Here is a 12,778-nt window from a genome sequence, read left to right as displayed (position 1 = left end):
AAACTTTTCAGTTTCATAAGGTCCCATTTATTAATTGTTGATCTTAGTATCTGAGCTATTGGTGTTCTGTTAAGAAACTTGTCTCCTGTTCTAGTGTATTCAAGGCTATTTTCTACTTTCTCTTCTATCAGATTTAGTGTATCTGTTTTATGTTGAGGTATCTGATCCATATGGATTAAGGTTTGTTCAGGGTGATAGCTATGGATCTATTTGCATTCTTCTATATGCAGACTGCCAGTTAGAGCAGCAACTTTTGTTGAAGATGCTTTCTTTCTTTCTTTCTTTCTTTCTTTCTTTCTTTCTTTCTTTCTTTCTTTCTTTCTTTCTTTCTCCATTGTATGGTTTGAATTCTTTGTCAAAAGTCAAGTGTCCATAGATTTGTGGGTTTATTTCAGGGTCTTTGATTCAATTCCATTAATCAACCTATCGGATTCTGTACCAATACCATGCAGTTTTTATCACTATTGCTCGAGTATAACTTGAAGTCAGGAATGGTGATACCTCCTGAAGTTCTTTTATTGTTCAGGATTGTTTTGGCTATCCTGACTTTTTGGTTTTCTATATGAAGTTGAGACTTGCTCTTTCAAGGTCTGTAAAAAAAAAAAATGTTAGAATTTTGATATGGATTGCATTGGATCTGTAGATTCCTTTTTGTAAGATGGCCATTTTCACTATGTTAATCCTACCAAACCATTAACATGGGAGATCCTTCCATCTTCTGATATCTTTTTTACTTTCTTTCTTCAGGGACTTGAAGTTCTTGTCATACAGATATTTAACTTCTTTGGTTAGAGTTATACCATGATATTTTATACTATTTGTGGCTATCGTGTAGGGTATTGTTTCTCTAACTTCTTTCTCAGGCCATTTATCATTTGCATAATGGAGGGCTACTGAGTTCATTGAGTTAACTTTATAACCAGATAGTTTGCTAGAGCTGTTTAATAGCTGGAGGAGTGCTCTGGTACAGTTTATGGAGTTTCTTATGTATGCTATCATATCATCTGTGAATAGTGATACCTTGACTTCTTGCTTTCCAATTTGTATCCCCTTGGTCTCCTTTAGTTGTCTTATTGCTCTGGACAGAACTTCAAGTACTATATTAAATAGAGAGGGGGCAGCCTTGTCTTGTCCTTGATTTTAATAGAATTGCTTAAAGTTTCTTTCCATTTAATTTGATATTGCCTAATGGCTTACTGTAAATTGCTTTTATTATATTTAGTTATGTGACTTGAAGTCCTGATCTCTCCAAAACTTTTAACATTAAGAGGTATTGGATTTTTTTTCCAAAGGCATTTTCAGCATCTAATGAGATGGCCATATGACTCTTTGAGTTTTGTTTATGTTGTTTATGTTTTGTTTTGAGTGGATTATGTTGATAGGATTTTTATGTATAGAACCATTCCTGCATCCCTGTGACGATCATGATGAATGATGTTTTTGATACATTCTTTGATTCTGTTTGTGAGAATTCTATTGAGTATTTTTTCATCAATTCCATGAAGGAAATTGATCTCAAGTCCTCTTTCTTTGTTGGGTCTTTGTGTGGTTTAGGTTTCAGAATAACTGTGGCCTAATAGAATGAACTAGGTAGTGTTACTTCTGTTTCTATTTTGTGGAATAGTTTAAGGGGTTTCTGTTGTTATGTCTCCCTTTTCATTTCTGGTTTTGTTAATTTGGATACTCTCTCTGGACCTTTTAATTAATTTGGATAGGGTTTGTCTAGCTTGTTGATTTTCTCAAAGAACCAATTCTTGGTTTTGTTAGTTCTTTGCATTATTTTCCCTGTTTCTAATTTACTGACTTCAGCCCTGGGTTTGACTATTTCCTGCCCTCTACTCCTTTCCTAGCTGTTTTGAGTTAGGACCGTTTTATATTTTGCATTTTCCTTGACCAAGGTACCAATTTCTTCTATGGTATTTTCTACACCTGAGATTCTATTTTCCATCTCCTACATTCTGTTGGTGATGCTTGCATGTGTAGCTCCTGTTCTCTTTCTTATGTTTTCTATCTCCAGTTTTGCCTCCATTTGTGTTTTCTTTATTGATTCTATTTCCATTTTTAGGTCTTGAACCATTTTTTTCATTTTCTTCATCTGTTTGATTGTTTTCCTGTGTTTTTAAAGGGAATTATTTATATCCTCTTTAAAGGAAAATAGCAGCCTTTCCTAAATCACTGTTACAAGTTTTGTCTACAAGTTTTGTCTGGTGATATGGTTGCCAGTTTGTTCAGTATTGGATTTCTGCATTGCGGATCTGGGATTACAAAAGGGGGTATCCTCTTTCGCTAGGCTGTAGAACTTAAAGGTGGGAGGCAGGGAATGCAAGAATTGATTATTTTTCTCTTTCATTTTCTTTTACCTGGTTCAATTATACTATGGGTTTTGGAGTTTTTTGGTTTTGTTTTATTTTTTATTTTTGTTTTGTTGTTGTTTTGATTTTTCAGTAGTTCCTTAAATTTTTCAATATACCTTTACAACTAATTTAAATTTTCTTTTAGCTAAGACCATCCTGCCTTATAGTTGCTGCATCATAGAGTAGCTATCCCTTACATCATTGTCATTCACTTCACTTACCTAGATTCTGTTCTCAACATTTTAGACAAGTTAAAGTGTATATATAACTCTTGTAAAATATCTTTTTTTCAAACATGTCACTGTGTCCTGGAAAAGGTCTGAAGCATCTTTAAAGAACACTTAATATCTTGAAAGAATAACATATAATAATGTCTAGAACCTACTAAAACAGAACCTAGGAAGAAGAGAAAATTTTAATCAATAGAAACTGACATTGAAGTTACAAACAGGTTATGCTAGTGAACTGTTGGTTAAATATGCAGATATATATATAACTGTAAGAATTCTAGAAAGTGAGAAAAGAAACAGGGAGGGTGACAGAAATAATGCTTGAATAAATAATGTTGAATAGTTGACTAATATGATAAACAATAAAAATCCATAGTTCAAAAAATATAATGACCCCAAACCTAAGAAATATAAAGAAAAAATTATGAAATACATCATAATTGAAATTTTTAAAAAGCCAATTAGCCAGAGATGGGAAATGATATTTTAACATGTCAAGTAGCCAAAACAGGAATGAAGCAGATTTTCCACAGAAAATGAAAGCTAGATGACAGTAGAAAAGTATGTTTAAGCTACTGAAAAGAAAAAGCCATTCTAACATTATATATGCAATAGAAATATTGTTTAAAATGAAGATTAAATAAATGCTTTCCTGGATATACAAAAGCTAAAGCCATACAGGTGGCACATCTCTGTTGCATTCGGAGCATTTGGAAAGGAGAAGCAAAAATATGACAGCCTTGAAAGCAAGCTGAACTATATAGTGATACCCTATGTCAAAAGAGACATACTTACACACATGCCCATGTGAGTGCATACATACACACACACACACACACACACACACAAAAGAATCCAACTCCCCAAAATCCAAATCTCAGGAAAAAAAGGGGGAAACACTACCCGGAGAAATCTCAATATACCCAGAAAATACAGAAGACTAAAAATAACAAATATCTGATAAGTTAGGGATAAATTTAATTTTTAAATATCTTGGAGACAATTGATAACTGGGAAAATCTAAGCTATTCATCAAAGAATAGATAAATAAACAAATAAGTAAGTAAGCAAAGAATGGCATATCTGTGCAATGGAATATTCCTTAGAACTGAAAATAAATGACTGTGTAATACATTCAACAAAGAATCCTAGACTAATTATGACGAGAGAAAGAAGCCAAGCAAAACCAAATATAAATTGATTCTAGATTAGCCTATACAGTAAAATAATATGATAGTGGATGACTTTGTCAATAGCTAGATTTCTTTCTCTTTGGACTTAGCACTGTCTTATTATTATAAATTTCCAGGTTAATTGTCTGAGCTATGACTAACCTTTTTCCTTTTTTTTTTATCTCTCTTGAACATCTATCATGATATTTATATACTTGGTTAACACACACACATGTGCACCTCTCTCTCTCTCTCTCTCTCTCTCTCTGTATGTGTGTGTGTGTGTGTCTGTGTGTGTGTGTGTGTCTGTGTGTCTGTGTCTGCGTGTGTGTGTCTGTGTGTGTTGATGGTCATGGTGTTTAAGCCATAGGCCCCAAAGCAAGGTACTATGTCCTTGGAGAGAGCAGGTTTTTACTGACTGCTGTACTCAGGATGGGGAGTATTGTTGCAAATTATTCCTTAAATAGTTGCTATTTTCTAATTCTCATTAAGCTGTTAGTGTCAACTGTTGCTCTAAGTTAAGGAGGAATAGAACTCTTGAATTTCTCTTCCCAGTGTCTAACTCTTCATAAGATAACTTCTGGCTCTTCAGCTGGGATTTCTGATATTCTATTCAATATAAAAGTTGCTTGTTTCTAAAATGACTAGTTTCAATGTACTTCATCAGCTTCTCAAACACTACTATATATATTTTCAAAAGTATCATTCTTTCCCAAATATTTTAGCTAACTCTGTAATTCACTTTAAGCATGTATATCAATTGAGAAAATCAGTTTAGAATATTGCCTGGTGATAAAAAGTCTTTTTTTTTTCAGTTTTTCATTTTCCTCATGTATATCAGAATAATAATAAAGTATATTAAAGGATTACCTGAAAATCGAATGAGATTATATATTATGCATATACATAGCCTGCCTACCATTTAAATGTTAATAAACATTAACTCTCATTTTAAATATTAATAGGAAAAATCTAGTTTAATTCACATTAAAATGATGAGAAAAAATTCCTGCCCTTGAGTAGGAATTAAATTAGGAAATAAACCACTTTAGGTTTTGAAACTGTTCAATACAGAAAGCCTATTATGGATTATCAGTTCCACATATTCAACATTGCCAGTAGTCATTTCCATGTAGCTTGTTCTCAAGGGTGACCAAAGCAGAATGATCCATAATGCATTCTTTATGTTGCAGAATTATGAGTGATACTTCAAATGCAATTTCTTGACTTTAAGCAAAATAAGAAAATACATTTTTGTGGATGAAACCCATAATGAATAACTTTCCTACCATTAAGGTCTACTCCTAGCCTGAAATTTTTAAAGTAATACCCGGACATTCACTAACATTCATGAACAATTTATACATGAATAATTTTATACTCAGAAACAAGAGTGATGATAACAAATTTTATGCCATGTCTATTGCAGCCCTCTGTGTAGGACATATACTCCATAAATTACAAAAAATTACATTATATACTGCATGAAGTATATAATATTCTAGATTTATGGTGGAAACCAAACTGTGAAGACTTTAGTAGGCAGAACCAATTAGTGTCAGAACTGAAATTACACATAGGGAGCATGGCTCCAAGCTGGCATCTTTAAGTACCATTCTCAGGTGCACAGTATGATGCTGTCATTCTCTACCTTAAATTCCAAATAAAGAAAGTCCTTCCAAAACTTACATGAATTGGATCTGTCAAATAATGCAACAAAAAGTACAGTATTAAAGCATATTTCATATTGCCATCCAACAATACATTAAATACATAGTACGGAAATACATGACATTTCAAGAAATGTTAATTAGATAAATTATGAAAATATGTCCTATACATAATAAGTATCTTGATTTTTTTTATAATCTGGAATTGTAACTAAATCTTAAAATAACAAAAAAATAGTCATATTCAAATGAATTGGAAGAAGAGGAATTCCTGTTCCTCCATCTCTTAACCTATGCCTTTGGATTTCCTCATCTGAAGACTTGATTATGATATTTATTCTGCCTTCTTCCTCTTGGTACAGACCATGTAAATGGACACTGCACAAGTCCAACCTCTCAGAGTTGCAGTTCTGGAAAACGTCTTTCCAGTGCTGATGTTTCAAAAGTAAATCGCTGGGGTCCTGGAAGACCACCATTTAGAAAGGCACAGTCAGCTGCTTGCATGGAGATTTCTTTACCAGTTACAACTGAAGGTAGGATAAACATATCAATTTCTGTGAGTACAGTTTAAAATTTGATAAAATTTCGTTTATCATGGTAACAGGTGCTGGGAGACAAAGAAATGGAAGTTACATTTAAAAGATGATTTAAAAACAAAAACAAAAACAAGACTACATGACATTGAAAAACTAAGATCCTGTTTGACTGTGGCCATAACTTCAATTTTATTACTTCCTTCCTTCCTTATCTCTAAAAATAAAATGATTCCACTGTAGGTAACCATGCAAGGAGATAACCTGTAACTGCAACCTTAGTTTCCTCGACTGTCAAAGGAATATAACCACGTTTAAAAGAACACATTATTAAATTCTAAAACTTAGAATCAGAGCCGGGTCTGGTGGCACAGACCTGTAATCCCAGCTGCTGGGGAGGCTGAGGCAGGAGGATTGCAACTTCAAGACCTGCCTGGGTTAGGAAGGGAACTCAAGGCCAGTCTGGACCATTTAACAAGACCCTGTCTCAAAGCATAAAGTTCAAAAGGGTCTGGGGATATAACTCAGAGACTGAGCAGCTGCCTAGTCTGCATGAAGTCTAGGATATATCCCCAGTACCACAAAAATAAATAATAATAAATAAAAACTAAATAAAGTTTATAATGTTTGTAAAACTTTTAAGGACGTATTGTTTCCTTATTTATAGAATAAGTATGAGGATGAGTGCAATATAAGAGGAAAAAGTAAAAATTTTGTTTAGAGAAGGAAAACAACCAGAATCTTGTAGTTTTGCTTTTATTCTTTTGGTAATAAAGATTTTAGGAGCAGAGTTGGGAGAAAAAGTTGAAAGATTTAGCTATAGTAACTCTATACTATCCTTTACAATTTCAAAAAATAATCAATTATTGTTCTTCAAAAATATTTAAAATAAATTCATTATTCAGATTTTGTTTAATATTATGCCATACTGAATCTGCTCCTGGAGACATGGGGAATCACAATATTGTCTTTCTATTGTTTGTGAATATCGGTGTTGAGTGGTGGTAAATGTTACAATATAAACACCATGTGAGGGGTAAGAATGAGCACAATCATTGAAATGGGTACTGCAAAACTTGAACTATGGATATTTCTGCCTCTAGTTTATGCTGGAAAACAGCTTAACAATAATTCTGACTTTAAGTTTGTAATGTATATAGATGATAACCCAACTTTTGTCTGATCTCTAAATTTTATGATGAGCTATTTTTTGTAAATCTGGTAAGAGGTAGAAATAGGAAATTCGGAATATTGAATTCTGTTTCTTCTAAATATATTTTTGAAGAATTTATATTTCTTCTGGTTGTATAAGAATCATCAAGACACAGATTTCAGATCTATCAAGAGGGAAAGGTGAGTAAAGATTGGAGAAAGAAAAATAGGAGCTTTTACACTAGAGCAATTAGACAACAGCCAACTGTATTACTGTTGAGCAGATGGGGGAATTTGTGCTTGTTGGAGGGTACACATGGGCAGGTGTTGATAGAGCAAGAGCATCCAAAACCATACTGTTGTTTCTTTTCTAAGTGAGCTGAAGCCTTCTCAGAAAAGCCAGTCTTAATGGGTGCCACACTCTTTATTCCGTCCTTGGCAAAGTTAGAACTAGATTTGGATTGTTAGTAGGCAGCTCGAAACAAGTTCATATAAATCACATTTACATTTTTTTGCTCACGTTAAAAGTCCAATTTTTATAGCTTTAATTGCTTAAGATATACAATATGTTTATCACAGAACATTTATGATCCAGATTGGTCCTTTCATGTTGGTAACCATGATACTGTTGTTAAGTATGATTGCCAACGAATCATTAATATGGCTTCTATGATCAAAATATGGGAAGGAAAAACAATGAAATGATATACAAAAATTTTGTATCTTGACTATTTAGATTTAAGGGTTTTTTTTTCCAGATTAAAGAATTTTAAGTGATCTTTCAGAAAACTTACAAAAGAAAAATGGTGTGTTAGAACTCAGGAGACTGAAGGTTTAGTTTTAACTCTGCCTGAGTTTATGATAACACAAACAGACTTGAGACTTTGAGCCAGTAACCTGGATAAGATGTCCTTCATGTCAATAAACAAAGAATAATTTTTTCTCTCATAACTATGGTTTACAGGTATTAAGTTTGGCTGGTTGTGTAAATTCACTAATGCTTGATTTTTGCTCTTTAAATGCTCATAGAAACCCGAGAGAATTCCTATAATCGCTCCAGGAGCTCTAGCATCTCCAGTATTGACAAAGATTCTAAAGAAGCGATTACAGCTTTATACTTCATGGAATCCTTTGCACGGAAAAATGACTCTACTGTTTCCCCTTGTCTGTTTGTTGGAACTAGTCTGGGAATGGTAGTACTCATCTCCCTAAATCTACCATCATCAGATGAACAAAGGTTTACAGAGCCGGTGGTGGTATTGCCAAGTGGTAAGAGTTCTTCTTCAGTCATTCCCATGTTGCTACTTACTTAGATATTAGATATTAAGTACTACTAATACGCATTGATTTCAGACAACGGCGAGGAGTATTTGCCTCCTATGTAATGTGAACTACTGAGAATTTCAGAACTCAAATACCCTTTCAACATTCACTATACTGTCATTTACCAGACCTTCTGGGTAAGAGTACATTGGTTTCTATGATGGGACACCAGAGAAGCCAGGCTAAAAATTACCGTTGAAAATAAGCTCCTTAAAGCGCTGAGATAAATGTTAATGCACAAGAAAGTCCAATTCATCTGTAACAAATTGAAGCATATTTCCAAAGTTCTATACCAGGCTAGAACGTGAGTATTTTTGCATCCTTCTTGAAGAAATCAGAATAAATTAGAAGCTATCTACTACTATTTAGGTGGATATCTAAAGTTTCCATTTCCTTTTCATGGTAGACACACAAGAAATTAATTTAGTCATACATTCTATTCTACCTGGATTATCTTCTCATTTTTTATTTCACTTGACATCCCTTTGAATATGTTTAATAGATTCCAATCATTATTACTCTGTTTTTCTACATATAATAAATGGTTTAGGTATTTTTAAGTTAAAAACAAATTTCATCAATATATAGGATTTAAGAGTTTTTTTTTTTTTTTTTTTGAGCAGTACATTTAGCATGAGATGTTAGGGACAGTTGTGGTTTTGTATTAACTTGTTTTACATATGTAAAAATAGATGACAGGCAGAATTGTCAGCTCTATGAGTGTGGCAAATTCAGGGAAACACTTGACTCTACTAAGAACAAACACTATTTTAAGCTGATACTACACAGTAAAAAATAATTTTTGCTGCATTACTAATTTTAAGGAAATACATATTTTTTATTCTGCTTAAGTTAGAGCCAGATCAGTGAATTCAAAATAAAGTATTAAGTATCAATTTAAAAATCATTCCCTGGACTAGCATTCTGCCTCTCAATTTAGAGATTTCTGCCAGTCTTAAACAATAAAATAATGGCAAAGTAAAAATAAACATAGATATGACTTTTGCCATCTAGTTTGCAAGATTTTCCCTTATCTAGTGCATATGATCCAGTAAGAAATCTGTCTTCTATAATTTTTTAAGTTGGTATCCTACTGTTTGGAATTTTAATTATCTATAATGTGCCAACATCAGTTGTTTGGCCATATCAAATATAGATTATTAATACAAGATGTGACTGGTAGGAGAAATGACACAAGAGATATATGGGTACTATATATGATTTGCACGATTTTCTGTAAACATGGTACTGTGCTTTAAAATTCATTAATTAAAAAGTAGAAAGCTATGGTGCTAGGTTCATGTTTGTTTTGTAATTAACCATTGAAAGAAGAAAAAAAAACAATAACCAGAAGCCAAATTTATAGAGTAAAAAGAGCAAGGGAAGTAGAATTCCATGTTAAATAAATAAATAAACAAACAAACAAACAGGTAACAAAAAGCCCCAAGTGATTGGCTGTGATTATTGTTCTGGTCCCCATCTCTTTGCCGTATGCATTTTTCACTGACCCCACTCAATTAATGGAAGCCTCCATGATATTGTCCCTGGCCTTATTATATCTATAATACAGTACTACACAGCACATCTCTAGAATTTACCTTATATAATTAAAATATTATATTAGTTTATTAGCAATTCCTCACCATCCTTCCTGACTTCCGTGGACACCATTGATTTATTCTTAGTATGTATGAGTTTAACTGCTATACATGCTTCAGGTTAGTAAATGCATAGAATATTTGTCCTTGGTGACTGGATTACTTCACGAAAAGCAATACCCACAATGTCCTTCCACATCTGAATGTTAGAGAACTACCTTCTTCTAAGATTAAACAATATTACATTGCATCTACATATCACATTTTTGTCCATTCATCAGCTGGAGACTTAGGTTGTGAACAGTGTCGCAGAGAAGTATGTATGTCTTCACAGTCATGGGATACAACCCCAGAGCTGGATTGCTTGATTATATGTCAGTCCCATTTTTTTATTTTTTGGAAAATCTCCACATCCTTTTCCATGTCTCTTTACCACCTTAATTGGTAGTGAAACTTGAAAGGATGGACCCTACAAATGAGGTAGACTAAAGTCTCATGCAAAAGTCAACTTTATTCACAGCATCAGACAATTTATACCCTTAGGGCCAAGAAAAATCACCTGAATTCAAGCTGTGTATAATCACAAGGTCTAGCTGCATGTGGTGACACATGTTTTTCTGTAGAAGCATATAAACAAAGAACAATAGCCAGCTGTAATGAGTTATCTGAAGTAAACTCACCAGGGAGGGACACAAAAGCACATTCCAAGAGCAATTCATGTTTTGATTAAACTGAGGTCACGAGACTCTTATTTTCTTAGAGTTTTCTCACAAGCACTCAAAATTATCCTCACAGAACTCCGTTCCTGGGCCATATTCTGACACATGTCCATTGCACTATTATTCTGCATGTGTGGTTATACAAACAACGTGTGCTTTAGTTTCTCCTCATCATGCCATCACTAGCTTTTGATGTTTTAAAAATAGCCTAACAGATGTAAGGTTGTACCTCATCCTGGTTGTTATGACCCTGGTGTTCCAACACATTGGATAACCCAAAGGAAATGAGTACAACACTGAAATCATACAGTGTACCTAAACAATCCCAGACCCAGTAAGGAGGTTAATCAGTAACTGGAAAAGATACCACTGAGAATAAAATCCCCCCTTCCTTTCTTTAAAGAATGTTTTCACACAGATTATCTTGTTTGCCCTAGCAACAAACACTTACCACTAATATGGAAATTTTAAATGTGTTTAATCATTGAGTTGGAGAATTGGAAAATACCTAGAGATTCTCTTCTATCCTGTCTCTCTTGTTTGTATCAGAATCATTTAAATAATTGCTGCAGTAAGGATCCCCACCCTCTCTGACTCAGTAGGTCTATAGTAGTCTGAGGATTTGCACTTTTAGCAAGTCCCTGTGTGATGCTAGTCTAACAAATGGGCCATTTCTTGTCCCATATTGATATATGGGACAATGATTACAGTACTGATACATTGTAATTTTCTTATTAATAATTAATAAAATGAAGCCCAGAGAAGACAAACAACATGCTTCAAGAAAGCTAGAGAGAGAATTAGATTTGAAGCTAAGTTTCTTGAATCCCAATTCACTTTACTTTGTAATTGATCACATTGTATTTGTTACTTAGTTCTAACATCTTATTGTGCCTAATTCCTGAGTAGAAACTACCAGTTCTACCCAATCTCCCAGTCCTGATTCAGTGAACTGACCTGCCTAAATCCTATCTTAAAAGTCCACAAAGATTTAGGAATCTGCCCTAATGAAATTAATCAGCAAAGCAAAGATTAGTCAACCTATCATAAAATTATGTTATTTAGATTGCATGCAATCAAAGACCAAAGGATGGGACCAGAAACTTTGAAAGTACCTTTTCAAAGAAATAAGGGTGACATTTCAAGATTAAGGTACAGGCAGTGATTCTCCAAATAGGACCCCAAATAGTCAATGATAATGGGAAAATTGACAAATTGCATTGCATCAAATTTAAGGGGTTTTGCACAGAAAAATAAAGAATGGAAGAGAGAGAGTAGAGATAGAAGAAAATCTTTGCTAGCTTTTCATTCAACAAAGATTCAATAACCAAAATATACAAAAACCTAAAAGGAGAATGCCAAAAGTAAATAACCCAATAGATATATGGATAAACAAGTAGAACTTGTTATTAGCATATGCTAATCATACAAAATAACATATAATTACATATAGGTAGTTATCTGCCATGGGCATTCAATCTTGAAAAATACAGGTGAGTAACCTTTTTCTGAATTAAGATGCATAAACTTGCCTCGGGGTTAATGGTAGTTATTGTAAAAGGACAAAACCTTTAAATTATTTTATTTGAGCCCCTAAATAATAGTTCTACAAAATCTGATAATAACCTGAGTTATTTTTTAAGTTCTTGTTTTTCATACAACTACAATTGCCATCATGTCAGGCATGTTCATGTCTTTAATCCCAGCACTCAGAGGCAGAGGTAAGTAGATCTTGAGTTCTGGGCCAGCCTGGTCTACAGAGTGAGTTCCAGGATAGCCAGGACTACACAAGAAAACCCTTTGTGTTGAAAAACCAAAATAAGTAAATAAAATTACCATCATTTTTTGACCTTTCAGCTAAAATCAAAGATCAAGTATAAAATTGTCAGAATAGAGTAACTCTGAAAGTTGAAATTATGTAATATTTATTGAGGCTTTATTTTTTTTTAATTTTTAATATTTTTATTACATATTTTCCTCAATTACATTTCCAATGCTATCCCAAAAGTCCCCCATAGCGCCCCCCA

General features: G+C 33.5%; 1 protein-coding gene across 4 annotated transcripts in view; it reads left to right on the top strand.

Moving 5' to 3' along the window:
- The window catches only part of Stxbp5l (syntaxin binding protein 5 like), a 140,870-nt gene that overhangs the window by 109,697 nt on the left and 18,395 nt on the right, over positions 1 to 12,778 (top strand). For 3 of the 4 annotated variants that reach the window (XM_029470549.1, XM_029470548.1, XM_029470547.1), the window contains 2 exons: positions 5,789 to 5,959; positions 8,141 to 8,380. In XM_029470549.1, coding sequence (XP_029326409.1) covers positions 5,789 to 5,959; positions 8,141 to 8,380 — 411 coding nt within the window. The remainder of the gene's footprint in view (positions 1 to 5,788; positions 5,960 to 8,140; positions 8,381 to 12,778) is intronic. The other variant, XM_029470550.1, reaches the window with a different exon arrangement.

The sequence above is a fragment of the Mus caroli genome, chromosome 16 (assembly GCF_900094665.2).
Source record: "Mus caroli chromosome 16, CAROLI_EIJ_v1.1, whole genome shotgun sequence".
Classification (NCBI taxonomy): Eukaryota; Metazoa; Chordata; class Mammalia; order Rodentia; family Muridae; genus Mus; species Mus caroli.
The sequence above is the reverse complement of the archived record's forward strand: the minus strand, read 5'-3'. Positions and strand labels throughout refer to the sequence as shown.